Source organism: Aulostomus chinensis, chromosome 17, assembly GCF_037954235.1.
Source record: "Aulostomus chinensis isolate RoL2024-O1b breed Wild chromosome 17, RoL_Achi_v1.0, whole genome shotgun sequence".
NCBI lineage: Eukaryota > Metazoa > Chordata > Actinopteri > Syngnathiformes > Aulostomidae > Aulostomus > Aulostomus chinensis.
Genome location: NC_141336.1, coordinates 24,809,736 through 24,837,519, shown reverse-complemented (window position 1 = coordinate 24,837,519; position 27,784 = coordinate 24,809,736). Strand labels below are relative to the sequence as shown.

At 44.6% G+C, this 27,784-nt stretch overlaps 4 protein-coding genes and 2 long non-coding RNA genes across 10 annotated transcripts; 2 read left to right on the top strand and 4 right to left on the bottom strand.

The window, feature by feature from the left end:
- Positions 1 to 1,025: 1,025 nt before the first annotated feature.
- psma6a (proteasome 20S subunit alpha 6a) lies at positions 1,026 to 4,528 on the bottom strand. The gene is made up of 7 exons (XM_086181919.1): positions 4,348 to 4,528; positions 3,425 to 3,519; positions 3,194 to 3,275; positions 2,842 to 2,997; positions 2,583 to 2,761; positions 1,937 to 2,031; positions 1,026 to 1,703 (listed from the first exon to the last, which is right to left on the bottom strand). Exons 1-7 carry the CDS (start codon positions 4,421 to 4,423, stop codon positions 1,646 to 1,648), a joined length of 741 nt encoding a protein of 246 aa, XP_086038045.1. The 5' UTR covers positions 4,424 to 4,528; the 3' UTR covers positions 1,026 to 1,645.
- A 757-nt stretch (positions 4,529 to 5,285) lies between these two features.
- Positions 5,286 to 13,451, bottom strand: prorp (protein only RNase P catalytic subunit). Its single transcript, XM_086181984.1, has 10 exons — positions 12,761 to 13,451; positions 12,542 to 12,680; positions 12,232 to 12,466; positions 11,642 to 11,940; positions 11,173 to 11,220; positions 10,933 to 11,065; positions 6,825 to 6,935; positions 6,066 to 6,205; positions 5,608 to 5,806; positions 5,286 to 5,532 (listed from the first exon to the last, which is right to left on the bottom strand). The coding sequence occupies exons 1-10, from the start codon at positions 13,125 to 13,127 to the stop codon at positions 5,404 to 5,406; spliced, it is 1,800 nt and encodes a 599-aa protein (XP_086038110.1). The 5' UTR covers positions 13,128 to 13,451; the 3' UTR covers positions 5,286 to 5,403.
- ppp2r3c (protein phosphatase 2, regulatory subunit B'', gamma) lies at positions 9,878 to 20,103 on the top strand. Its single transcript, XM_086181985.1, has 15 exons — positions 9,878 to 9,950; positions 11,803 to 11,964; positions 12,197 to 13,720; positions 13,809 to 13,933; positions 14,468 to 14,572; positions 14,667 to 14,779; positions 15,318 to 15,415; positions 15,768 to 15,838; positions 16,008 to 16,140; positions 16,529 to 16,584; positions 16,825 to 16,900; positions 18,455 to 18,591; positions 19,271 to 19,408; positions 19,576 to 19,635; positions 19,774 to 20,103. Exons 3-15 carry the CDS (start codon positions 13,654 to 13,656, stop codon positions 19,963 to 19,965), a joined length of 1,371 nt encoding a protein of 456 aa, XP_086038111.1. The 5' UTR covers positions 9,878 to 9,950; positions 11,803 to 11,964; positions 12,197 to 13,653; the 3' UTR covers positions 19,966 to 20,103.
- Positions 15,258 to 16,075, bottom strand: LOC147246897 (uncharacterized). Of its 2 annotated transcripts, none has more exons than XR_015109684.1 (3): positions 15,964 to 16,075; positions 15,661 to 15,893; positions 15,258 to 15,435 (listed from the first exon to the last, which is right to left on the bottom strand). It is a non-coding gene; the product is annotated as an uncharacterized LOC147246897 (long non-coding RNA). The 2 variants fall into 2 exon arrangements; XR_015109683.1 differs by having other exon boundaries at positions 15,661 to 15,858; positions 15,964 to 16,074.
- Positions 20,104 to 20,222: 119 nt separating the features above from the next.
- Positions 20,223 to 23,899, bottom strand: fam177a1a (family with sequence similarity 177 member A1a). 2 transcript variants are annotated; one of them, XM_086181986.1, is made up of 5 exons: positions 23,572 to 23,899; positions 22,293 to 22,487; positions 21,939 to 22,005; positions 21,686 to 21,783; positions 20,223 to 21,558 (listed from the first exon to the last, which is right to left on the bottom strand). In XM_086181986.1, exons 1-5 carry the CDS (start codon positions 23,638 to 23,640, stop codon positions 21,337 to 21,339), a joined length of 651 nt encoding a protein of 216 aa, XP_086038112.1. In that variant the 5' UTR covers positions 23,641 to 23,899; the 3' UTR covers positions 20,223 to 21,336. The 2 variants fall into 2 exon arrangements, with proteins under 2 accessions (XP_086038112.1, XP_086038113.1); XM_086181987.1 differs by lacking the exon at positions 23,572 to 23,899 and adding an exon at positions 22,980 to 23,155.
- LOC147246894 (uncharacterized) lies at positions 22,944 to 25,856 on the top strand. 3 transcript variants are annotated; one of them, XR_015109685.1, is made up of 4 exons: positions 22,944 to 23,051; positions 23,252 to 23,331; positions 25,066 to 25,149; positions 25,540 to 25,856. It is a non-coding gene; the product is annotated as an uncharacterized LOC147246894 (long non-coding RNA). The 3 variants fall into 3 exon arrangements; XR_015109687.1 differs by lacking the exons at positions 22,944 to 23,051; positions 23,252 to 23,331 and adding an exon at positions 23,659 to 23,710; XR_015109686.1 differs by lacking the exons at positions 22,944 to 23,051; positions 23,252 to 23,331 and adding an exon at positions 24,289 to 24,421.
- The last annotated feature ends 1,928 nt before the right edge of the window (positions 25,857 to 27,784 follow it).

The window sequence follows — 27,784 nt, the reverse complement described above, 5'->3', positions numbered from 1 at the left end:
CTCCTCCCACTTCATATCTGGAAATATCATCTGTGCAGCAAAACTACGTGTTTGTGCAAGACCAAAAATTACGCTCCGAGTCGGCCGACAGGATACACAACTTGAAATGCATCCTGTTTTCAGAAGGAGCCAATAAACATAAAATAAAACCCCAAAGCTGAGACACAAAACTTACATAATGAAAAAAAACAAAAAAACAAAAACAAAACTTGCACAGCAGAACCTCCATCAGGGAGGGAAGTACCGCTGGGCTGCGTCCTGCCAGTGACGTCCACGACTATCTGATCGTTTCTGGAGATGTTTTCCGTCTTTCAACCAAATGTACTCAAAATATGAACATTAATTTCAAGCTTTGCTGCTAAAACAGGACATTAAAAAAAAAAAAAACGGATCCGAGCCTTTATTTGGATCTGCTCCAGTTCTCCCTTGACCTCCCGCCACAGGGCTGGAGAAAATCGGTTCAAAGGTTTTGGTGTAAACTCGCTAGAACACAAACGGAACCGAAACTTCAGGCCTCATTCATGAAGTGTCCAGCGGTCCCGGCTCTCTGGACAGGGAGGGTTGAGCATCATCTGGAGCGCCAACATCGACTTCCATCACATGATCGGTGTTGAGCTTTCATTCGATTCATTTTCCCAGACGGAACAGTTCCTTCATTCATGAGTGCTCGGGGGGGGGGGGGGGCGCTCCTTCTTTGAATTCCACAAGATCATTTTTCAGGAATAAATGTGTTTTTTTCTGAATTTCCTTACGTTGACTAAAATAAAAAGGGCCACATATTTCTTATTATAACTTATTGAAACCTTCACAAATGATGATGAAACAAGAACCACTGCTTGGTCCTCGCACTCAGTCAGGCAGTCGGTGTGTGCTGGGCGCAGAAGGTGGAAATTTAATGCATCACCTGAGTCTTACAAGAGCTGACACACTCAGATGTAATTACATGTGTGTGTGTGTGTGTGTGTGTGTGTGTGTGTGTGTGTGTGTGAGAGTCATTTCCTACACAAGCCAGCTCAGGAGCTGCACTCAGTCAGATTACCACACAAAGGCAGCAGCAGGTGAACGAGGTGTTGGATAAAAACGTAGTTTAATAGGATGCAGTTCTGTACAGCGACGGCTATCAGGAGGTAATAATCAGTGATGTCATCGACCTGAGCACTATGAGGACAGCTGCAGCAGGACGAATCCCTTTTCCCTGCGTTGTCAAGAGAGCATCATCCCGGTGTTAGCGTCCCCTCAGAGACAGAGGGGAGGGGAGACTGATGCCGATGTTGAGGTCGCCCTGAGTAAAGATGGAGGGGAGGCTAAACACTCCAGATGCTCATATAAAGTACAGGCTGTTGCTCATGTCACACTCGGGAGAGAGGACACGTGGGGACTGATGTCAGAGTCCAGCATCGTCCAAACCTCAGTGTGATGACAAGGAGACTGCAGGACGAGGCCACCTGGATTTGACTGAGTCCAGTCCTGGATATGACGAGGGACAACGGGGGGAGGAGAGGCACCATGTCGGCACCATAGCTGATTTTGAATAATCATACTGTTCGTCTGTTTGCCGCCATCTCACTGAAAGCTCGACTCATCCAGACCGTTGGTCGTCCTCTGGATGAGACGGCGGCGTGACGGGCGATCCTCTCGACTCTCCTCACTCTCGCTCCGACAGCGCCACCAGGTGAGTATCAATCTCAGACTCCGACAGAATCCTGGGGCACAAACACACACATTCATTCGCAACGGTCATTTGTTTTTCTCATTAAAAACTAAAACGTTTCATTTTTTTCCCCAGTGTCAACATAAAGAGACTCAACGGCGTCCGTCCTGCGCTGCAGCCTGGCCCAACAGCCATTATTAGCCTGTGGTTGAGTCAGTGAACAACCTGCTGTGTTTGACCCTGATCAGCGTCCAGGATCACGATCATCAATCGGGAGGGACTCACTTGAACCGAGGTTCTTGGGAGGTGATGACTCCCACCTCCAGCTCGGAGGGCTTGAAGTCGATGGACAGAACGGTGGACAGACAGGAGATCGCCGTCTGCTCAGAGGAAGAGAGAGCGAATGAAACGCTGCATCTCATGAAGAACGCAAACTCACAACCTGTGTAAATGAATAAGGGGCTCTGTGTTTGTGAATGGAGTCACTCATTCATAAATGAGTGAGTGAACTGTGAGAGGTTTCATGTGCGAATGACAGTAAACCCAACATGTGGAGCCGGTTGGTTCTGTGGCCACCAGAACCTTTTAACTTGCACAAAACTTCTGCTGTTGCCTTAAAATGATCTTGTTGCTTTTACATAACTTTGTATCTCTCCATTGCCATTCCAGGGCTTTCTGATAAAATCAGAATCATGGCATAAAAAATGAATGATTATTACCTTGAATATCAGCAAAGCAGTATCAGTCAAAACAACCAGAATTTGACATTTCTTCAAAATCATGCACGTTTGTGAAACCTCAAAGATTTCCTGACGCCCAAACTAATGGGCGGAGTTAAAAAAAAATCCAATATGTCTTTATAACTTTTGGAGGGGGGGGGGGGGGGGCGCTCACTATCGGTGTGCTTTGTGTGCACTTCTGTGTCCTGCACCTCTATGGCCTGGTCAAAGGTCCAATCCAGTTTCTTCTTCACTTTCTTCTCCAGGAAGCTGGTGGCCTCCGTCTGTTTGACGCCAGCTGCGGTGGCCTTGAACCCACAGTAGTAACCTGCTGGGTCGCACTTATACAGCTGAGGACCCAACTCTTCATCCAGCCCCACCACCATCATACCTGCAGGGAGGAGGGCGAACATTTACAACACACTCAGATGGAAAACAGTCACATGACCACCATGCCGGAGCACCACTCACAGCACCCCAGCGGCCTCATCTCGGCGTTCTGCGTGTAGACTTGGGAGATGTCCGCGATGCGTTTGCACAGCATGTCGACGGGAATCTCGTAGCCGTACTTATACATCCAGTTGGCTGCTTCATATCTCGCCCTCTGAACTTGAGACACGCCATCAGCTGGAGGGAGGTGGAAGAGAGAGGTATTCCTAAAATTCAACCAATGAAATGACAGCAATGTGTAGAAGCCTGGGAGTCACCAGGATTTTCAAGGTTCATCATGACCCCTGGATACATCTTTTTCACACTTGAGGCACGCGCAGAACAGATTTATCCCTTCATTGCTGCTTTGAAACTGGGCAAGAAAAGTACTCACCAGTCATGCCGGTCATAACGCAGCCGATGTTCTCCGTGATTCTGAACAGATGTGTAACTGTCGAAGCGTCCAACAGCTTGTCCTGAGGAAAGAACACATGACAAGGACGTCGCTAGCAGAGAAAAATAAAGGCCCACATGCCACCAGTGACGCAGCAGCCATGATGATGGCTGGGGAGTCGGGTCACATGACCAGTAGAAGACACCAACGCCTGTGTACATTCATACTGACTGGGACTTTCTTCTGTGTGACGACCACAGCGCAGTCCCTCCCCCTGACAGCCACAGAGGTCAGCCCTCCCTGGTTGATGGCTTTGAAGGCGTACTCTGGGGACACACACAGCACAAGCCTCCATCATCAAATGCTTCCTCACTGGAGCTTTTTCTTTTTTTTCTTGGCAGTGACGAAGCAAGATAGATGGTTGTTTGTGTTTGTTACTCAACGATCACACAAGAGTTTGAGTTCCTCGGGTTTCCTAGACAAAATTCGCACTTGAGCTTTTCCTGACTTGCCTGAACCCAACATCTGACAGTGTATGAGCCCTGTAAGAGGACAAGTTCTATGTACTCCACTGTCTGTTCGCCTCCTGTTGTCTTTAACTAATGAAGTCTTTGACATTTACAAAAGTAGACACGTTTTAATTTCTCCTTTTTTGGGTTATTGTTGGTCTTTTCAATTCAGGTCCTATTACGTTTATGTAATAAATACATTTTCTTTTTTAAGTTTAAAAACTACCAACACAGTAAAATGTCCCTGAACTTTTCACCTACATTGAAGAGACCTTCTTGTGTCAGGAGATGAATGTGTTCAACTTATTTTTCTTTACGTAACAACTTATTTTTGGCGTTGACGCCGACCGACCAGACAGTTACTCAGCTTTAACTGCATCAACCAAGCTAGCAGGTTCATCCCGCATCTGTTCAAGACTCAGTCGATGACGGTGGTTCGTATGAATTAACTTCACATTTAATCTATCTTGGTCCCGCAAACACGGTACTCTGAAACGATCTAATTACTGTTAGAAAGCTAAATGATACTTCACGGTAAACCGGCCGCTAGCGAGTTAGCATATTAGCTAGCGGTGATGACAGAGCAGGTTAGCTTGCGTTGGTTTTTTTTGTTGTTGTTTGTTTCGTATTTCGCCCACCACTAACCGACTTGGTAGAGTCTTCCCTCCGGAGAGAAGATGGTGATGTGGCGGTCAAACCCCGCACTCGATCCCCGAGACATGACGGCGTTAGCAAGCAAAAGTAAACAACTGTGGAGACTGAAACTGAAGGCGTGAGAGGAGGCGGAAACCCTGGAGAACCGGGGTACGCACCCGGAAGTGATGAGGCTTGGTCTTCCGGGTCACGTCAGCGGCAAAGCGTTGCAATGTTGTTTTCATTTTAAATGAAAACTTTCACCTTTGTATTTGTTTAGACGGTAAAAATGAAAGCCACAAAACACAACTCGTTCCCTCAATTTAGTTTCCTTTTCCCAGGTTTGATATAAATAAAACAAAGTGAGGAAACAGGTTTTATCTTGTGGCCATGAGTGAAATTGAGCTTTAGAAATTTATACGTTATAGCCTCAAAGTGATTCTTTTGTTTGTCTACGTTTGAAATCCATCCATCCATCCATCCATCCTCCATCTTCTCCTGTTCAGGGTGGTGGGGGTGGAGCCTATCCCAGCAGCCTTCCCCCTGGACAGGTCACCAGTCCATGGCAGGGCCAACACATAGAGACAGACAACCATTGGCTCTCCCAGCCACGCCTACGGTCAATTTAGAGTCTGGATTAACCTGGTCCCTCTTGATGTCTTTGGACTGTGGAGGAAGCTGGAGTACCAGAGAGAACCCAGCAGGAACAGGGAGAACATGGAGACTCACCCAGAAAGACCCCGTGCTGCAGCCGGGGCTCCACCCACAACCTTCTTGCTGGGGGGCCACAGTAAGGACCACCGCTCCACCCACAACCTTCTTGCTGGGGGGCCACAGTAAGGACCACCGCTCCACCGTGCTGCCCCCCCTATGCTCAGAATGTACAGTCCAAACTGCAGTAAAACAGTGAAAGCTCTTTTTATTTTATTTATTTTTATTTATTTGTAGATACAAACCAACAAAGAGCTGCTGTTCATCATCAATCATAATTCATCTTGCGCCGTGTCATAATGGTGCATAAGTGTGTGTGTGTGTGTGTGTGTGTGTGTGTGTGTGTGTGTTCAGAGCTCAGTGCGCTCTGGTGAGGCAGAGCCACTTCTGTGGAACTTCACAGGTGCTCCTGTGCTCGTTGTCATCGTAGGGGATGTGCCAGGATTCTCCTGACGTCTGGACGATGGTGTCATGCCTGGGAATTCTCTAAACACAAACACACACATGAGTACACCCTCCCTCCCCTCACACCCTTCATCTTCTGCTGCTCCTCTTCCTCACCATTAATGTGATCTTCCCTCTCCCTGTAACCTTGCCTTGGATCACCAGCTGATGGCCCCTCTGCCACTTGAAGAAGAGTCTCCTTATGGTTTCATCTGCCAGGCAGGCCTTGTGGTCCCTCATAAGGTCTCTGGTCAAAAACTTACAGTGGTTCCCAGAATTCAACGTGGCATAGAGCAGGAAGGGGTCGTCCTCTGAACTGATGGACACAGACAGGCGTGTGACAGGTGACAACATGACACAGGAAGAATAAAAGCAGGAAGCAGTAGTGATACGCTGACGTTATTCTCAGGATTCATTCTGGTTTATTTCTATCAACCAGGCTGCATCGTCTCATGAAACGGGACGTCATAAGATGACGACTTTGATAAACCTTCTCAAGCATTCTCAGTCAGCGTCCATGTTTCTCCTGCTCCTGAGGTGGGACCTGCGCTACGTGTTTGTGAGTGTGTTCTCACATGTTCTCAGTAAAGAACCAATAAATATTCGGCTGGTGTGATTGGTTCCCCAAGAGTTTGAATCTTCGGATCATGTGTCTCCTCCCCAGCACCAGAACCTTCATACCCTGCTGGCTGAGCGCCGACACCACTGTCAGCAACTGAAACACACACACACAGAACATGAATAATCTAGAGCAGTAAAACTGATTCCCAATCACAAAATCACAACACTGTATCAATGTTGCAGCCTGTATCACAACACAGTCGTATCCAGGAATGTTCCAGCAGCGACATTTGGTGTGTTTAGTAACATAAAATACCACTTCACAAATACCTCTCTACTAAGTTGACTTACATAACTTTGTCCATTGACCTCTAAATCTGTTGTGTACATTTTATTACTGTTAGTAAATTATGTAGTAACGCATTATGTATCGCACAGCAATACACCCTGACTCACACACGGCGAAATCCATCACTCTTGTTGCTGAGGTTTTGAAATTTGGACATTTTTAAAATGTCAATAGCTCAGTGAAAAAAAAACCCAAATTAAACGGCTTGCAGCCACACAACACTGAAGGGACATATTTAAGCAGTGTGGTTGACACATTTTCTAGCAGGCAGACAAGTGGGCTGGGTGATATTAGAATCAGGTGCTGGGGGGCAGGGGCCCCTCCCATGCACATCTGTTCACACACAGTGACAGGAAAGCCCCAGGGTTGGACTGAAATATGCAGGGGGATGTGAGCGCAGACCCGTGGGGTGACCTTCTCTTACCGTGCTGAAATTCAAGTCTCTGTTCGTTGATTGAGTGCATACGTTCAGTCCATCCACAACCACGTCGAAGGGGGGGCGTTGAGCCACAAATGACTTGAATTCATTCAACTCCTGAACTGACACGAAGAAAAGACAGACAAGAAGAAGAAGGCCGAGTCACAAAAACTGCTCATTTGACAGGTTCTCAGTGGGCAACGGGCACCACTGTGCAGCAACAGAGACGAAGCCATCGGAAGCCTGACAGCAACTGAGCCTGACAGACCAGAACCTAAAACAGACACGCAGCAACAAAATGGAATGAAACGGTAAAAGACTGGAAGTGGACGAGAGGGTTTTGGTGTAGGTGACGTCTACCTCGCGTGTACCGGAGCAGCAGTTCCTGACCTGGATGAAGGCCGGAGAGGATGGGCTCTCCTCAGCCTTCAGATTAGAACAATGAGTGCATCAGCGGTTCAAGTGGCAAATAACCAGGTGGAGCTCATTTTAACTTGCCGCTTCAACCAGCCACTGCTTTCTTCTTCGTGTGTCATCGTGGTTAAACTCGCCGGCGGACACACCTGCTGGGACAGGAAATACCACGGAGGTGGATTGGAGGACTTTGACATGTTTGGCTCACATCTGTTTGAAGTCATGAAACTTGATAGAATGTGCGGCTGCAGTGAAAAAGAAAGCAGAGCTCGATGACGGGTGGTGTCCAACCAGAATGTCAAGATGTTGATTGGCGTGGTGGCCGGTATACTCTCACTACGAGGTTATCGCCATACTGATTTATGATGGCTTACAGCAATACTTCACCCTAAAAGTGTACTTTGTCTTTCAAGTACTCACTAATAGGAGTCTTGAGCTCACAAAGAGTTTTTTCCGCTCTTGAATCGCTGCTTTGAGTCTCCAGAAAGTGGCGTGTACGACTCGCGGTGCAGGATAACAAGACTCTGTTACTGCACTGCCAACTTCTCACTTCAGTCCGATATTTTGCGGGGAAGTCAGGGTGTTTGTCACTTGGCTGACATGTTGAATCCAAGGCGGCGTCATCGTGTGGCGTCGCTTCACTCGTGGATTAGCTGGACTTCCATTACCTCATGCCTCTTTCTCTGAGTTATGTTCATTTAAAGACTGTGATATCACACATGTGCACCAGTACTGATGTATCTATGCAAAAATACGAATGGTGCCCCAAATATTTGAGCGTCTTGTCTTCTGAATCTAATTTGCTTTTGCATGAGGTGGAATCAGGTCGGCAGCAGCAACAAAGACTAAAAGTCCAGGCCTTGTTTCAGCCTCCTCAGCCACCTGTGTGTCTGGTTCATGGGGGGACGGCTGTGCGTAGAACAGGCCTCCCGGATGGGAACATTGACAGTGCTTTCATTTTTAGATAGCAGCAGCATGGAAACAGGCTTCTGTGAATTCCCCTGGACACGAAACTGTGTTACGTGCCCGCTATTACGATCACATCTGACCATAAAAAGCTTGTAAAATTCAACCTCTGATGCAGCTAAACAGATAAAACACCTGCCAATTGCTGTTGTTGCTCTGCTGCCTATTTTATTTGACATGAAACTAAATAACACACACACACACACACCCTTCAACAGTTTCACTTTGGAGGCAGGTTTTGTTGACATGGGGGAGACATATGCGTGTTTGTGTGCGTTGGGGAAGGAGGAATTAGAGTGATGGTGTTTTTTGTGAGGAGAATGAATGAGGATGATGGAGGGAAAACATGTCAGAGGAAAAAAGAGGTTAAACTTGCTAAGAAAAAGAAAGAATGAGGGCAGCAGAGGAAAGAAGAAAGACAGAGTCCAGTATAATTATCCAGGGACTTTCCAGAGCTGATATGTGAAACCAGCTCATTGTGCTACTGTGGATAATATGACTGCTTAAAATCACACACACACACACACACACACACACACACACGCACCACTATGACACAGAGCAAGATAAGTTATGATTACATCTTTAAGGACAGTTTAAAAGCTAAGAAAAGGGAAATTCCTGTTTCCTTGTTCATTTTTATGCGTTTGCAAGCACAGATTTTACATTTGAAAACACACCTTTCTTAGTAAATGAAGCCATTTGGGCGCTCTGGTCCATTTACGGCAAGTTCCTAAAATATTGATGCTGAGTGTGTTCGACGTAATAGAACCCGGTACTCTGCAGAAATAGGAGCTTTGTGGAACTTGGGATATTAAAATTAAGTTCTCTGCATGGCTCCGTGAATGTGGGTTCAACTGTTGGCGTTTGATGAAACGTCTCAACAACGGCTGTGTGGATGACCATGAAACTCCAGACAGACATTCAGATGGCGTCTTAACAAATTCTAACACGATCCCATGACATCAAACGTCTCACCTCAGACTACACACTTGGAGTGCGTGAGATCACCTCTCATCTTGTGCCAAGTCAACAGCATCAATACAACATCCTAACATTTAACAAAGGTGATTCGTCACGCCACCGCTGCACACCCGCCTCCATTCAGGCGGCAACACATGCCAACGTTTTACAGTGACACGTGAACGCTTGTGTCCTCCATTCAAGCCTTCACCTGTCACTCAAAAAGCCCTCAGTTATCAAACTCTGCGCATGGATCATTCTAGTCGAGATGAGAAGCATTTTTCTGAATGGAGGAGGGCTTCAAAACGTGACAATTCAAACCCAATCTTTCTTTAAATGTGTCATCTGACAGGGCTGAAACAAATACACAGTGGCTGTTGTGTTTGTTTGGTTCACATTATACAGGAATTTGTGGTTTTCTGTACAGTAGTGTGCTTTCCTGCCAGCGGTAAAAACTGGACAAACTGCCAAATGCAGACGCCTCTTCTCCTCCCCCTCGGGTAGTTGCCTCCCTCCCTCCCTCCGTCTGTCTGTCTGTCAGTCTGTCCCTGCATCGGTTGTCTCAAGATCTGTCTGCTCTGAAAATGAATTGCCTTAAATGGCAAATTTAAAAGTGAGGCAGCACGTCTGTCTGTCTGTCTGACTGCTCGGCAGGAGACAGTCGTGGGCCAGATTCACGTGATGGAAATCCCCCCCCCAGCTCTGTTCCACTGACAGACTTCCCCTCACAACGGAACAACACAAAGAAGTACATGCAAACTTTCTCTATTCATACATCATGAAGAACATGTGAGTAACTACAAATTACTGATGCAATCAGGCTTCATCTTGCCTCCATTCCAGGTCTCCCTGACTCGCATGTGTCCTGGTAAGCATTCTGCGAGTCTTCTTTGTAACTAAGCTAACTAGCTGTCAGCTGTCGGGTGGCGGTCTAGAGCGCCGTAGCACACCAGATGGGACCGAAGTGTCTATGTCTGCTCACTGGAATCGAAAATGAGCAAAAGTTCACACTTTTCACAAAAAGTTGCCGGGTACCTTCAAGACTCGCTTCATTCCAGCAGCAGCAACAATGCATTGCTGCTTGCAAACATTATTATCAGTATTAATGATCTTAAAAGTAATAATAACCTGACAACGGCAGGGTGGTTTTTCCTGTGGAACCACGACTTCTACTTTTGATACGCATCAGGTTCCGAGATATGAATCAAAGCATCTTTGACCAGGTGGGCCGACAGCTGCATCGCTGCACCGGAAATGAAACTTCCCGTCCTCTAACTTCTCCTCAGACGCCATCAGAATGGGGTCTGCTGAAAAGCTGCACTCCCCTCAACAGCGAGAGCAGCTAGTAGACCGAGGCTGAGGGCTCAACCTCAGCGGGCTGCAGCTGCACACGTCCTGCTGACGCCATCTAGCCGAGCTTCTGAGAGTTAGCTACAGAAGTCCAAGAGGAGACGCACCATTCAGGGGTTTTTGCTAATGTCTGATATTTTATGACTAATTTGATGTCATTGTCATCTGTATAAAACAACTTCATGTGATATTCGCATTTTTTACAGACCAAAAAACAAATTTAAACACTGAAACGCTGTGGAAGAAGTCAAGTTTTTTGTTATAGATACAAGATGTCAAAACCCATACACCTGTTACATTGTTTCCTCGTCATAAACAAGAGACGATGGGCACGGAATAATCCACCTTTGAACTCATGCCAATATATTCAAATAGGGACAGAGATGAGCCGATATCGAGGCGCATCCCTGACCAGGCTGACCTTTGGTGTCGTCCTCCTGAAAGTATCTTGTCCCTGGATGATGTCAGTCAGGACGCGGTGCTTCAGCTGCTCGTACTCATCCTCGGACAGCTGGATGGACTCCAACTCTTTTCCACAACACCTGCAAAAACCGCTGAATACACACAAATATATGTGAATACATGATATATAGTAGAGTGTTATAAATCACCAAATCAAAACAAATGTTGTTGACATCGGCAAAGACAGCGGTGCAGTTACTTGGCGTTGTGGTGGGTCCAACGTCCTGTCCATTTCTGCCCTTGGAGACTGAAAACAGACAGAAAATAGAGACGTGTGAGAGAGAAAGAAGAAGAACAGAAAGGCAACAATCAAGATCATATCACATTCATGCAGGCTTTATTGTCTTCAGCAGACAGTAAATCTCTTCAGACTCAAGGGCTCAATCCATCAGGTGCGAAAGCTACAGTTTCACCACCAAGTTGATTCAAATCTTCAGTTGTTGTGTTCTTGTGTATCGTGGTGCAGACACGCCTGCTGGTGGCCGTGTGTAGAGAGTGTATTTACTGAGGTACTTTGGAGGGAAGTATCGCTTTCATGTGAGAAAGGGAACAAAGTATCTTCAGGAGTTAAGAGTTATCAACACCCGCAGGTTTTGCTTTCTGTCTGTAAGAACAAATTGAGGGCTGAAAAAGAAGGAGTTGCAGAGGAGCACATCTCGGTCTAGCACCTTTCAAACCAGTCCTTGATGCTGTTGGCGAGGCTCAGCTGGGGGTAGACCTGGTTGTCCCTCATGTAGTGCAGGATTTTCAGCAGTTTCTCGTGGTGCTTCTTCTGAGACATGGCCTCCACTTCCTCAGACCTGCTGCCCTCCCTCCATCTGTTAAACAGACTTTCCCAGGTTTGCTGCCGTGGGGACAGTCCCTGCTCCAGTAATTCATCATACAAAGCCCAGGCGGTCTTTGATGCGCCGTTTTGCATCGCTGCTGATATGATGCTTCCATAAGAGCTTGACGGTGGAGGAAGGAGCTGCAGAGATGACAGTAAAACCAGGTGATTGATATATATATATATTCTTTGTTTTCATTTCTTTTCTATTTTTCTATACAGTTCTATTTATGTCTATTCTTTTTATCTTCATGGTAACAGTGCTGTGACTGTGTAGGAGATTGCAATCTCCCTGGCGGAACGTCCAAAAGGGATTAATAAAGTAATCTGTCTGTCTGTCTGTCTGTCTGTCTGTTGTACACGCCCTCCACCTCCACAAACGGCTCGGAAACAACAGATGCATGCAGCAGTAACGAGCCAGAGAGTGTCTACCTTCTTCCAGTTGTTCAGGATGCCGATCGCCTCCCTCCACCTCGACGTCTTGCTCAAGCCCTTGACAAAAAGGGCGGAGACTGACGGGTCAAAAATGGGGTATATTCCTTGCATGAGGTCGTACGCATCACACATCTCTGTGTCATGACCACCCTTCAAACACAGCACTGAGTATTTTAGCAGCAGCTTGTAAGTCAGAGTTCCTGTTTCTGTGGCTACAAACGTCAGCAGGGACCTGTGGCAGAGACGCACATTGATGACAGCAGTCAAACAATCCGAAGGTTTCTAAAATTCACACGCTCCCTCTTACTTGGCAACGCTCAGCCCCGTCACTGAGGGCGTCATATTTGTCAACATCCTGATCTCAAAACTGGCTGGATGATCTGAGGACTCCTTCAGCGACCTCCACTCCTCCACAGAGAGTGGGCGGCCAGGAGCCAACTCCCTCCCTGCCAAACGATCCAGCTTTACAGCAGCAAACAGTGGAATAGATGAGTGACAGCCTCATGGATCAAACATGCTCTCCTACCTTGGTGCTGGCTCCTCCTAGGCCCCTCTTCCTCCTTTGAGGTCGGATGCTTCAGCTCCTTCAACACCTTGGTCCTCTTCGCCGTCCCAGCATCGAACACAGATCCATAGGCTCCACTCCAACGGATGCCCTCTCTGACCCTCCGTTCCCCTGTCACCTGTCTAGAGAAGCCTTCACTCAGTCCAGCCTGTCCACCGGTCCGACTGTTGTCCGCACCGGCCGCCCGTCCAGCACCTGGACCGGAGCCGCCAGAGTGTCTGGAGCACAGAGAGCGAGCAGCGGGGAGCAGCGCCGGTACAGCCAAAAACTCTCGGCCAAAGAGGGGATTCAGGTAGATCCTGAGCTTCAACATCAGCCTACAGCTCATCTCAGAAGTCGCACTGCTACGCGTCACACGCAAGCGGGCTGTAAACAAGCTACGACAACGTGACACGAGTGCACAAATTCCCACATAAAAAAGACAAAACTTTCAAAAATGTTCTTAAAGCGAAGGAATTATCTGAGAGTGAAGCGAGCTGGCTGACTTTAGCCTCAATAACAACGTGAGCCCTGGCGCGAGTCGCGTGTTGTGACGTCACGATTGCGCGACAGCTAGGTTTGACAGTTTAGAAATACATGAAAACTCAAAAATTATGTGTTGATTGTGCTGGGAATGAAAAAGATAAATTCTATACGCTTGCCTGGAGTACTCGACTGTTAAATGAAGTGGTCACTTTGCCAAAGTGCCCTGAAAACAACAATACGTTTATACTTGAAATGTAATACATGCAACCGGAAGCTCGTGTCTCGTCCGGCCAGTGAACGTACGAGTGTAGTTTTCATTCGCTTTAGTTTGGAAATTTAAAAAAAAAATCAACAATGATGTGATTTAAAGAATCAGATCGGGAGGAAACATGGCGAAAGAGAAGCAGCCTCCCTGGGCGGACATCTTGAGAAGGAGGTTAGCAAACTCTCCAAAAGGTGAGGAACCATGTTAGCTAACTTTTAGCATGAAGCCACCAAGCTAACGGCGGTGTTTGTTCCTCTCCTTTATTCGTCTCCTCCGTAGATGAGAGGAGCGAAGAGGAGAAGAAAGCAGAGGAGACGGAGCTGTTCACTCAGTATTACTCCGAGTGGAAGGGAGGAGGCGACCAGGACAAGTCCTACAAGAACATCCCGCGGTTCTACTACCGGGTACCGGTCCTCTCCTCACTGCTGTTACAGTGCGACAGGATAGAAGATCAAGATAAATGGAGCATACAATCAGAAAAGGCCTGAAGATGAATAAGAAAAAAAACAATATCAGGAAGTTGTGGAAGTTTGCTTCACAGCTGCCTGAATATTAGAGTAGATGTGTTTCAGGAAGGATCAGATGAGAAAGATCTCATTTGTTTAATATTGGTAGGTGTTATTATAGTTTTAGATTGTATAAAACCACCTAGTTTAGCAATCATTTTAATCTAACTCATGCTGGTTCATTTTGTCATGTTTTTCTGTTAGTTATTGAGATGTAAACAGATGTCTCTGACTTGAAAATGTCGCATGGAAAACTCTTTTTAAGGTATAAATGTTTATGGATCCCGATGATAATAATGATGTTGATGATGATGACGATATTTCACGCACGCAGGAAGTGTAGATCAGAACCTCAGTCTGTTGAAAGGAAATGATATTGTTAATTATATTGCGCCCCTTAATTAATTGTGACATCAACATTTTATCTTTCAGCTCCCAGCAGAGGATGAAGTTTTACTACAGAAGCTGAGAGAAGAATCCAGGGCGGTTTTCCTCCAGAGGAAGAGCAGAGAGCTGCTGGATAATGAGGAACTCCAGGTGAAACACACACTTGAAGAGAAGAGGAGGAAGAAGAAGAAGGATGCGCTGCCTCTGCCGCCCGCATTCTAACTCTCTGTCTCTGCCTGGATAGAATCTGTGGTTCCTGCTTGATAAGCACCAGGTTCCTCCGGTGAGTGGAGAGGAAGCCATGATCAGCTACGACGCCTTCCTGCAGGTGGGGGAGAAGGCGGGGCCCAAGTGCAGGTAAGATACACACTGACACTCGTCCTCACTGTTGTCATGTTCACATTCACATCAGATGTAGCCGTAATCCCATCATCTGAACATTTTTAGTCTCCAAAATCAGTGTAACACTGGAACACAGCGCACTCTACTGGACTAACGATGCAAGGACAGCATTTCTAAATCAAACCAACCCAAACACTTGATTCAACACAGACGCTAATATCAGCTGATGACATCAGTCAGGCCCTAGAAATACCATACAGAGCCATTGATACGTGACAGAAATGAGCAGTTTTAATAAGCTGCCCTTTAGATTTGTGTTTTTTAACATTCTCTCAATGAAGAAATGACATATCTGCCTGCAGTTAATATCTTTTCACCATCAGTTTAAGATGTAAAAGTTTACATTCTCTACTGGTTCTGACTGTGGCAAAGGAAAGAGAATTTGGCGTCGTTCTTTATTGAAAGTTCAACTCCAGCCTGGAGGACACGCGTTTACAAGAGAAGTGAACAGAAGAAATGTAATGAAGAGTTCTTTTGTGTCTTTGTCCCTCAGGAAGTTCTTCACAGCGAGAGTGTACGCCAAACTGTTCCACAACGACCCCTACGGCCGGATCTCCATCATGCAGTTCTTTAATTACGTCATGAGGAAAGGTCTGGACCTCCTGGATCCTCTGGCCACGTCGTGCAGCGAAAGATAAATTAGCAACGGATGAAACTAATAATAAGATGCCCAAACAACTGAAGCCCAACCTGCACATCACCACATTTATGCTCCATCAGTCAAACCACATAAACAGACAAATCAGTACAAAGGGTTGTTTTATCGTTGATAAAGCAAAAGAAGTAGTTCTTCATTAAACACATGGAAACCTTTGTCATGTTCATTTGCGACCCACCTGTCTGAACCTCTATATTCTCTAGAACAGGTTCATGCGCACATCTCTTGGTGGATATTTTACCGCCACTGGCCGTTTTCTCATTTTCCTCCTGTCTGTACTTCCAGTGTGGCTGCATCAGACCCGGATCGGTCTGAGTCTGTACGACGTGGCAGGACAGGGCTACCTCCGGGAGTCGGTAAGCCTCTTCACTTTCCTCTTAACAATGATGAGCAGCCAGTAGCAGACGAAACCTTAGATCGATATTTCAGCCAAAAATTGTATTTTGTGTGAGCCCAAGGCAACTGTTGAAGTGCAAAATACCTTCAGCTCCAGGAAATCTTGATGTTCACGATTGTTCTTGCTAGGATCTAGAGAACTACATCCTGGAGCTGATCCCCACGCTGCCTCAGCTGGACGGGCTGGAGAAATCCTTCTACTCCTTCTACGTCTGCACTGCTGTTCGCAAGTTCTTCTTCTTCCTTGACCCCCTTCGTACCGGTGAGAGTCCACGCCGCTCTGTAGGAAATAGTCCCTGATCCTGCAGATAGTTGGTGAGCTAGTTTTGATTTATTTAGTCTTCTCAGGCGAACCTGCCCTCCAGCACCCTTAAGGCTTAAGGGGTTCAAACTAAACCCCACAGTGCCCCCTCCCTGCCTCCCTGACAGAAAACCTTTTTTTTTTTTTTAATAATTAGTGATAATTCCCAGAAGTAAATGACTTCTTACCTTGAACGTTACTTGCACAGTTTTAAATTTAAGCAGATTTCCTCCTTTTGAATTTAAGGTGATGTCAGGAGTTTTGAACGTCTGTAGCGTTTTAGTGGAATGAATCAAAGTCAGCGGCAGCGGCGCTCTACTGAGGGTCTGTGTGTCACTCTTTGCTGCAGGGAAGATTAAAATCCAGGACATCTTGGCCTGCAGTTTTCTGGACGACCTGTTGGAGGTAACTTGTGTGCAAGAATCTGATTGTTGGCAGAATGTGTAAAATATTATATTCTATACTACATGATGGTGCGACGGAGGGAGGGAACCTAAGGCTCAGCTACTACATGTTGTTTATTTATGAATGAAGTCTTGTTGTCGTGTTGTTTGCTGTATGATAAATTCAATATTAAGCAATAAGCATTTAACACTGCGGTGAAAAAGTCCTGCCATTACTGACATCACTTCCTGTTTCCCCCAGCTGAGAGATGAGGAGTTGTCTAAAGAGAGTCAGGAGTCCAACTGGTTCTCAGCACCCTCGGCTCTTCGGGTCTACGGTGAGACTCTCTGTGTTAATAATAATAATAATAATAATAATAATAATGATGATAATAATAATAATAATAATGATGATAATAATAATAATAATAATGATGATAATAATAATGATGATAATAATGATAATGACGATAATAATAATGATGATGATAATAATAATAATGATGATAATGATAATAATGATGATGATGATGATGATGATGATAATAATAATAATGATGATAATAATGATGATAATGACGATAATAATAATGATAATAATAATGATGATAATGATAATGATGATGATGATGATGATGATGATGATGATAATAATAATAATAATGATGATAATGATGATGATAATAATGATGATGATAATGATGATGATGATGATGATAATAATAATGATGATAATAATAATGATGATAATAATAATGATGATGATAATAATGATGATGATAATAATAATAATGATAATGATAATAATGATGATGATAATAATGATGATAATAATAATAATAATGATGATAATAATAATAATGATAATGACGATAATAATAATGATGATGATAATAATGATGATGATGATAATAATGATGATGATGATAATAATGATGATGATAATAATAATGATGATGATGATAATAATGATAATGACGATAATAATGATGATGATGATAATAATGATGATGATGATAATAATGATGATGATAATAATGATGATGATAATAATAATGATGATGATAATAATAATGATGATGATAATAATAATAATGATAATGATAATAATAATGATGATAATAATAATAATGATAATGACGATAATAATAATGATGATGATAATAATGATGATGATGATAATAATGATGATGATGATAATAATGATGATGATAATAATGATGATGATAATAATAATGATGATAATAATAATGATGATAATAATAATGATGATAATAATAATGATGATGATAATAATAATAATGATAATGATAATAATGATGATGATGATAATAATAATAATGATAATGATAATAATAATGATAATGATAATAATGATGATGATAATAATAATAATGATAATGATAATAATAATGATGATAATAATAATGATGATAATAATGATAATGATAATAATAATGATAATGATAATAATAATGATGATAATAATAATAATGATGATAATAATAATAATGATAATGATAATAATAATGATGATAATAATGATGATAATAATAATAATAATGATAATGATAATGATAATAATATCTTTATTTATATAGCATTTTTAAAACTTTGACGCAGAAAACTGAGGAACCAAAGACAAGAACCACAAGTTAAGAGAAGCAAGTCCAAATTAAGGTTAAAATAAGTTCAACCAGGAAATAAAAAGCCCAAGAACATTACATAACAATAAAAGCAGATAAGAATAAAAGAACAAAATCACAAAATTCTCAAACTTGATTTTAAGAAGTGTTGTAAAGAATCCACTGATTCTTCTTCAGTCCCCTTAAAAATACTCGGATGCACTTGTGTTGTTGCATATTTCATAGTTTATGTCCTGGTCTCTACAGGCCAGTACCTGAACCTGGACAAAGACCACAATGGCATGTTGAGCAAGGAGGAGCTTTCCCGCTACGGCACAGCCACCCTCACCTCAGTCTTCCTGGACCGAGTGTTTCAGGAGTGCCTCACGTACGATGGAGAAATGGTACGACAGAGAGCCGAGTGAATACGAGACGGAGGGGCCAGATAGTCAAGGAACAATGGCTGCTCTCCAGAGAGCTGAGACCTACAGTCACCAGCTTGTTAGCTTAGCATAATGAATGGAAGTAATTGGGAAGTGTTAGCATACCTCCTTCAAAGTTGTTTTAACCACATATCAAGTTCATTATCTTGGTTTTGGTTCTTTGTCAAAAAATGCTTTTGTGGAAGTTAGTACAGGGAATTTATCTGATAAAGTAACAGAATGATGTAAAAGTGTGTTTGAGTTTTCTGGAGATATGCTAACATATCCCATCCACTACCATTCATTGTGCTAAGCTAACTTGCTCCCTAATGCAGCAGAGAAGAGGGAAGGTTCTCTTGCTTCCTCCTGGCTCTGGAGGCAAGAGGTGATAAGGTTATTCCCTCAAAGATCTCCGTGTTCTTCATCTGGTGGGTTCTTGAAGAGGGTTGAAAACATGAGCTAATAATTCCTGATTGTTCAGGGTTTTCCCGCCATCTATGTTTTTATGTTGACCTCCCTTATAACGTGATTCCTCACCTGAGCAGCCGACAAACATGCTGGCTCAGTTCCTTGTATTTCTGTTACACAGTGACTCATGTTCAATTCTACACTTCCTGCTTCCTTGTGATGTTTAATCTTGTTCTTGTTCTGTCTGTTTCAGGACTACAAGACCTACTTAGACTTTGTGTTGGCCTTGGAAAACAGGAAGGAGCCAGCAGCGTTACAGTATATTTTTAAACTTTTGGACATGGAGAACCAAGGATACCTCAATGTCTTCTCCCTGAACTACTTCTTCAGGGTATCCTCTCAAACACACAAACAATTTAAGAATCCATTGCAATAAATCCCAACTTCCTGATGGACTACAAAACGACATCATCGCTGTGGTGTTCTGTTGTCTCTTATCACTGGCAAAAACACAGACTCACACCATAATGAGATGTTAATTCATGATGTCTTCTTCAGGCCATTCAGGAGCAGATGAAACTCCATGGTCAAGAGCCTGTCTCCTTCCAGGATGTCAAGGTACACACACACACACACACACACACAGGTGTATTCTAGTCAGCTTTGCATTTATGGGACTTAAAGGTGAGGACATCCCCCTCTTTCACCTCACACACACCCTGAGGGTAAAACACGCTCATGATTTTTTTCCTCCAGGATGAGATCTTTGACATGGTGAAGCCCAAAGACCCTTTCAAGATCACGCTCCAGGATCTGGTGAACAGTTGCCAGGGCGACACGGTCACCAGTATCCTCATCGACCTCAACGGCTTCTGGACCTACGAGAACAGAGAAGTGCTGGTCGCCAACGACGACAGCAGCAACACAGCCGACATTGACGATGCCTGAATGAGATCACTCCACGCGCCCGGTGATGTAATCGCTCAGATAGTTTGACTTACCATTTGTAAATACCGCTGCTGTAAAGACTTGCTGGATACTGGTGTGGTCACTGACCCTCTGTAATAAACGTGCTCATGTGCCTCAGCTTCTTTGTCCTGAATCAGCTTCCTTCTGTGGTTCGGGTCCAGTAAAGTTTCATTTCTGCTGAGTCTCACTTCACTTCAGCCTTCTTTCCAACCCAAACTCAGCATCAACGATGGGGACACGTTTCAGATGTTTATTAGTCAAAGACAACAACCATCTGACTGTCTCAAGGTTATGAATGGACAAAAAATATAAATACATACAGATTCATTCAAATGAAGATGGGGTGAGTTTACTCAGTAAATGTTACTGTCTTTTAATGCATCTTGAAAGGATCTCTTTGAGAAGAAGTGTGTCACTCCTTGAAGATAAGTAGGAGGAAACCACAAGGCCACAATGCAGCTGCTTCAGGTCCCGGGACCGGAGGAGAGCCGGACCGGCCGCGACGGCACGCAGACAAATCAGGATGAAAATAACGAAGAAGCGCCTGACATCTCAGTGTCCGCCGCCTTCTACAAGGACACTTCCTGAACAGGTGGGACCACCTTTCCTTTTCTAATATTTGATTATTTCTGCCACATTTCCTTCATAAAAGAGTTGGACAACGAGTCACACATGAACTTCAGAGGTGTAAAAGTTAGCATGTCCCTTGAGCTCACCGCTGAGGGCAGTTGTAACTTCCTGCTTGAGCCTGAATCACTGCTACACCTCTGCCAGGAAGTCAGGCGTTCATATGTGACTCGTTGTGCCGTTGACTAACAGCTAAGACATAATTACAGTGGCAAGAAGAGGGCAGCCCACCACTTGATTTTTAAGGGATTCAGGCCAGAATCCTCCTTCACTCAATCCTGTTCTATATCGTGGCCACCAATTGGTAAATTGAAGGGAACAAATTAGAGCTTGTGACTTTAAAATAATTTGTGCAAACAGGTATCAAAATATTCAATTTTTTTCCCACTCAATGCCAGAACCGTAGTTACAATTCCCATTCGATAGTGCACTATGATCTTGAGGTCAAATACCACTGAGAGAGAATCTATTTAGTTAATATTTGTTGCACAAGACGGGTTATTTTAATTGCTTCGTCTAACTGGTGGCGTGGAAGTTCGACCATGTGAAGCCGACCTCACATACAAGTACACAAGCTTACATTCACAGCTAAAAGTAAGGCTAACGCGCTCACATCCACAGCCCTTGGAAGTTTTCCCTGCACTGTGTCCTCTTTTTAGAAAATTAAAATATAAAAAATAATATTAATTTATACAACTGAGGTTTCTAATGTGAAATGTGTGTTCAGGAGGGGAGGGCAGAGGGGACTTTGTTGCCGTCTGGGGTGTTGAGAGCAGATTCCGGGTCGAGCTCGAAGGAGATATTAACAAAAGAGGCTCCAGAAGCTTCGGGCTGCTCGACGGTAACGGGACGAGCTGCAGAGTCGTCCTGCTTGTCGCTCTGCTGCTCTGCAAATCGACGCTCCGCTTCCTCAGCCAGACGGTCCTCCTCCTCTTCCTCCTCTTCCTGGAGGAAGACAACAGCACATTCAAGCACTGACTGTAGGTGTGAAGTGTTTGTGTTCTTGTCCTGCTTTTGCTTAAACAGCTTAGATGTGAGGTTGACATGTCGCGCCAGTGTGCACGCCGCCCACCTCTTTCTTCATCCGGTAATACTCATCGATGGCGTACTGGTACTTGGGAGTAGTGATGCCAAACAGAGAGGCCAGTCTTTCTCCCATGTAGTCGCACACTGCAGAGAACACACACTTACTCCCTCACCTCCAACAGCTTCAATCACCGACTACAAAACACAACTTAGTGTGACAAAGCTGTAAAACGCTTTCCTGCTGTGAAGCGTTGCTTTCGCCAAGAATTTTCTCTGTTGGCATGAAATCAGAACTTTACCTGAGATTGTAGATGTGGCCATCCTCCACATGTGGAACCAGAAATATGGTCCCCAGGTCAGTTTAGACTGGAACACATGAGGAGGAGCAAGATGATGAGAGCGCACACCCACTGCTCAAACACAAACACGCACCATGATGTTAAGAGCACGAATTCCTCACTGAGCAGCTCTCCATCGCTGTGAGGAAATATATCAAAAGTAGCTTTCAAGATTTTGTCCTTCCATTCAGCTAGTCTCCATTAGCTTCAAGCTAAATTTAAGTGGCCGGCGCAAGGAGCAGGGAGTTACATGAATGAGGCCAAAGTCCCTGATGACGCCACACAAACATATCTGAGGCTCGTATCTCAGCCTACCGGGTCCACAGTGAGGACGTCTCGCTTCGCTGGCTCTTCCTCCTCCCCCTCCTCCTCCTCATCGGTGCTGAACTCCTCCATGGTCTCTCCACTTGCGAAGTAGACGGTCCTGCGGGGAACCTTCACCTTCCCCTGCCTCCTCACAGGGTCGTCCATCTCCACGCTCTCAAACTCCTTCTCGTCTCCTCCAGGACTCTAACAGCAGCCCCAAAAAAACCACACCACGTATAAGTGACACCGTGATGTCATCTCTCTTTCAAGGATCTACTTATTTTAGCCAAGCGTTAGACAAAATAGGATGGCGATACCTTTTTGATTTGCGTCCCCAAAAATTCAATTAACACAAGATTGAAATTGCTGCAGTATAAATGGCTAACGAGGGTCTACATAACCCCTGGTAAACGTCACCATTCCCCCTCACATTCCAGACGTCTGTGTTAAATGCCTGACTGAAAAGGGAACTTTGATTCACTGCTAATGGCCCTAAGATTCTGTCATTCTGGGGAAGTGCAGCAAAATGCCGATCAAAGATGACCGAGTGTGATATTCCCTTGATGCCACCCGCCTGTATACTCGGGGTATTCCCCGAACACACGATCAGAACAAGAAAACATTCCAAAATGGTTGATTTTGGACTTCTCTATGCGAGGAGAATGACTGCCCTACATTGGAAAAATGTTGACCCACCATCATTTGGATTATGGAAGAAGGAGCTGGTGACAGATCCTGGACTGGAGAGGTTGACTTACATCGTTAAAGGTAAACAAAAGGAGTTTGTTGACTTTGAGACTCATTAATGTCTTGGCCAACGAAAGGCATAACAGGAACTGAAAAAACTTAACAGGCAAGGAGAAGGTATTGATCCTGCCTGTTGTTTTTATTTTATTGCACCCAATCAGTTCGATGTCAGGCACCTGTGAATTAAATCAATTGATTATCTGTGTCAATGTGGATTCCAGACCTCCCAGGAAAATGGTGGGACACCCTTGAAAGTCAGGATGAATGATGACTTATCTCGTGGCCACGATTTGCACAAACGGTAAGAACAAATTATAGCAAAATTAAGATCAGGAGCAAATGCCATTGTCGGAAAGTGTTTACACATTCCGTCCGTGGCCACGGTGCCTGGCTCGGGGAGACCCATCGCGGTTAGGTTGTCTTCTAATGACAAAAAAAGATACTTTACTGTTAATGTTGTGGGGGATTAGCTAAAGACTTACTTTGGCTAACTTTACTTTGTTAGCTCTGCTAGCTCGTCGGCTAATCCTCGCGGACTCACCTTCTCAGTTTCCATCGTTTGTCCGACAGAAACGTTGATGTTGGTTAAATAAAGCGACAAATCTGCCATTTCAGGTTCCCTCCCAGCGGCCAGCCGTTCGCTGCTGTAGTAAATAACAACACTTCCTGGTTTCTTCAGAGTAAGAGCTTATTCTTCTTCTTCTCTGGTATTATCGGCGGTTCGCGATTAACGTAAATAGGTGGATTGCGCCACCTGCCGTACCGGATAGGAAACGTTAGAAGGAAAAATTAAAACCCTAAACGAACGACTATTGGTTTGTAGGTTCAAAACTTTTATAAGAGAGTTCTTCTTCTTCTTCTTCTTCTTCTTCTTCTTCTTCTTCTTCTTCTTCTTCTTCTTCTTCTTCTTCTTCTTCTTCTTCTTCTTCTTCTTCTTCTTCTTCTTCTTCTTCTTCTTCTTCTTCTTCTTCTTCTTCTTCTTCTTCTTCTTCTTCTTCTTCTTCTTCTTCTTCTTCTTCTTCTTCTTCTTCTTCTTCTTCTTCTTCTTCTTCTTCTTCTTCTTCTTCTTCTTCTTCTTCTTCTTCTTCTTTTTCCTCTTGACATCCCTGTCCATTTACCAACTGAAATACCTTTAAAGGGTCAAAACAGCTGTTTGAGATCTACAGTTGGAGGTTAATTGGTTCGTTTGTAACCTGAGTGTTCATATGGAGCCACAAGGGGGCGTAACAGTGCCACTTTAGGTTATGGTTGGCGTTTCTCAACCAGCCTGAGGTTTCCAAGTGTGTTGGAGGAAGTACTATGTCCCTTACTTGGATAAAAGTACTAATACACAGATGAAATAGTAGTCTTGAAAAGAAAAGTCTCTCTTCAGAACCTCGACCATGGAAAAAGTGAGTGATGCTGAGTGTTTGGCAGCACCTATGGGAGCACAGGCTCAGACTACTTCCAGTTGTGCTGCTCTGGTTACCTCGCTTTGAAGGTGGCAGGGTTCAAACTGACAGTGTACTCCAGGGCAGTACTTGAGTAAAAATACTTTCTACCACTGCTGGTAATGATGGGGTCATAGTGAAGTAAACAGTGCTTGGGTTTAGTATCGGAGAACAAAACATTCGCTCTTCATGTCCTGAAGTGCATGAAGTCCTCATGGGACAGACAGTAGCTGGAAGGTTAGGTGGTAGAACTAGCAGCTGATTCAAGGCTGCCCAGTATCCCAAATGCATGCTTGCACTCATCCATCAACCGAAGGACTGCGGTTGTTGTTGTTGTTCATGTGAGATTGAAATGAAAGCAGAACGGCAGAGTAAAGGCGAGGCTGTGGACCTCGGGGTGGACCGATGCTGTCATCACCCCCCGGTAGACCTCCAGCCTTCTGGAGCAGCAGAGCTTCTGTGAGCTGAATGTGGAAAAAAACGTCCGTTTTACTTTGTGTCGGACTTTTCTGGCAACGCTTAAGGGGGGGGGCAGGTCAGGTTCTATGATACTTTGTAGCCTTTATGGAGGATTTCTAGTTGATGTTTAACTCAGTTCATTTCAGAGCTGAAAGCTGCTGCAGGAGGAATCACCGCTGCTGCTCGCTGGCTTCATCTGGATTACTTTTCACTCTTTTCACCATCAAAAGGTAACGGAACCAACAGCTTCACGTTGTTTCACAGTCAGGTTGTGGCGGTGATGCATTGATCTGTCAGGCATCTGAATGAAGAACCCGTTAAGTTACGTCAGGTATCAGTTTAAGTTCGCAGAGAGCAGCAGTGTTGGCAGACGATGACCTAACATTTTTACATGCAAATCAAAAATGGGACTTAAAAAAGCTCTTTCTCTGACCACAGCGTTGATGCATCGTAAACAAACAACTCCTAGAAATGCTTGTGGGAAGAGTTGTTAACCTTTCATGGCGACGCTCTCTGTTTGTAACAAACCAGACCATCTTTTAAATTATACTGAAGTGCTGACGAGTTTACAGTGGAACCTGTATTTGTGAGGACTAACATGCTGTTGTGTTTGTTCATAGGTTTGGATTCTGCAATGAATCAGTCTGAGGACAGAAGGGAAGGAGTTCACTCCTCTAAATACACACAAGACTCTCCTGGACCTGGACTTCAACCTGAGCCTAAGCCGGGACCTGGACCTGACCCTGGGCCTGACCCTGGGCCTCCAGCTAGCTGTGCTTCCCACAGCTCCATGATTGACAGAGAATATTTCAAAAGGCAAGCTTTGAAAATTGAAAGCCATGTGAAATCTAACATTTTCAGATCAGTTCAGAACTTTAATCATGTGTGTAAATATCAGACATTTGCCAAAGCCGCTGTCATCACGCCTGACTGACAATGTGACACACCAGCTGAAGTGAAACAGAGGATGAAGGCTCGCACCCCAACTTCTTGTGACTCTGTGATTTGTTTCCCTCACAGAATCTGGCAACCGCACGTTCCCTCATGTTCCCACGAGGGTTCTTTCTGAAATGAAACAAATGTACACCTAGGAATGGGATATGGGGAACTGGGAAGAGTAGATCCCAATCGGCCGTGGAGAAAAAATGAAGTAATTATAATATTGCAGGCTGTCAGGCTGCATGATCACTTTGGTGCTCTGGCCTCAGCCCTGGAATCCAACCATCCCCTCCTGAGAGAGCTGGACCTGAGCCACAATCACCCAGGAGACTCAGGAGTGCTGTCTGCTGGGCAGTGGCGACTGGACACGCTCGGGTAAGAACAGGTGACTGCAGCTGGCTGATCACCTCAGACACTCGTGTTTTTGAGCCCTTTAGATCCATCAAAGCTTCCTCGCTTTACAAACACAACCTCCCCTTTTGAGACCTCCTTTCTAATGGCGTCTCTTCCTCCAGGATGAACAGTGGTGGGGAGCAGCTGCTCAAACCTGGTCTGAGGAAGTGTGAGTGTGCGTTCGAAGGGTTTCAGGACAACTAAACAACAATGCCAGATCCTCTCAGTTAATAATTTCCTCACAGGCGAGCTGTTAATCGTTACTGAAACTTAAAACCAGACGTGTCAGGTGACAAACTGGCTGTGTTTTCGCCTTGTTCCCTCCGTCAGATTTCTGTGACCTCACAGTGGACACAAACACAGTGAACCAACAACTCAAACTGTCGGACGACAGCAGGACGGTGACGTACAGAGAGACATACGGTCAACCGTATCCCGATCATCCAGACAGATTTGACAACCGGTCTCAGCTGCTGTGTGGACCTGGTTTGACTGACTGTTGCTACTGGGAGGTGGAGTGGAGTGGCGAGGTTGTGATAGCCGTGATGTCCGGAGTAATCAGACGGAAAGGATGCCATCGCCAGTGCTGGTTTGGCAGGAACAACGAGTCCTGCAGTCTGATCTCTGCGGTTACACCGTCTTTCACCATATGAGGACAATACTCATCTCCTCCTCGGTCGCCTCTAGGAGAGCCGCGGTGTATGTGGACTGTCCTGCTGGCACTCCGTCCTTCTACGCAGTCACTGGTGACTCACTGATCCGCCTCTACGCCACCAACATCACATTCACACCACCTCTTTATCCAGCGATTGGCGTTCATAATTGCTGTTCCTCAGTGTCTCTGTGCCAACAGGACTGAGAGGAGGACAGGAGGTGGGCCTGATAGCAGCTCCCTGGACAAGCTCACATCTGGGTGTTCATGACAGTTTCCATGACAGGCATTTGTGTGTAAAAAAAGTGTGTTACAGTAAGTTGTGTTGATTCCAGCAGTGTGTTTAGTATCTGGTACCTTTGCCCTGACTTTTGACGCGTTCCATGGATGACCAGGCTTCAAGAACGTGTGTGAACAGCCAGAAAGACACATTTAAAGACACATTGAATCCAGATTGATTTTAGATCATCTAGACAGCCAAAAAACACCTGAAATCAGTTTATTTTTTTAGGGGGGGGGGGCCACAAAATTTGATTCAAATCCCATTTGAAGGTGTTTTTAAAATCAGATTTCTACCGATGTATTTCACTCTTGTCACTTAAAGTCTGTATCTTGTAGATAAGGTCGTGACGTCCGGACACAACAAAAAAATAACATCTGCTTTGAGAAATTGATGAAACTGGCCTGCACAAGTCCATGTGACTCACCGAGCCCATTCGCCAAAGTAGTCTGTGACCCAGCGGTGATGTCATCAGTCATCATTCTATTTTTTTAGTTGGTAAGAATCACTGAACTTGGACAAATATGAACTTTGATACCAAATGAATACAATGATTGAATGTTTATGCACTTGTAAATATTTTTTTTACAGTTGCTGTTAC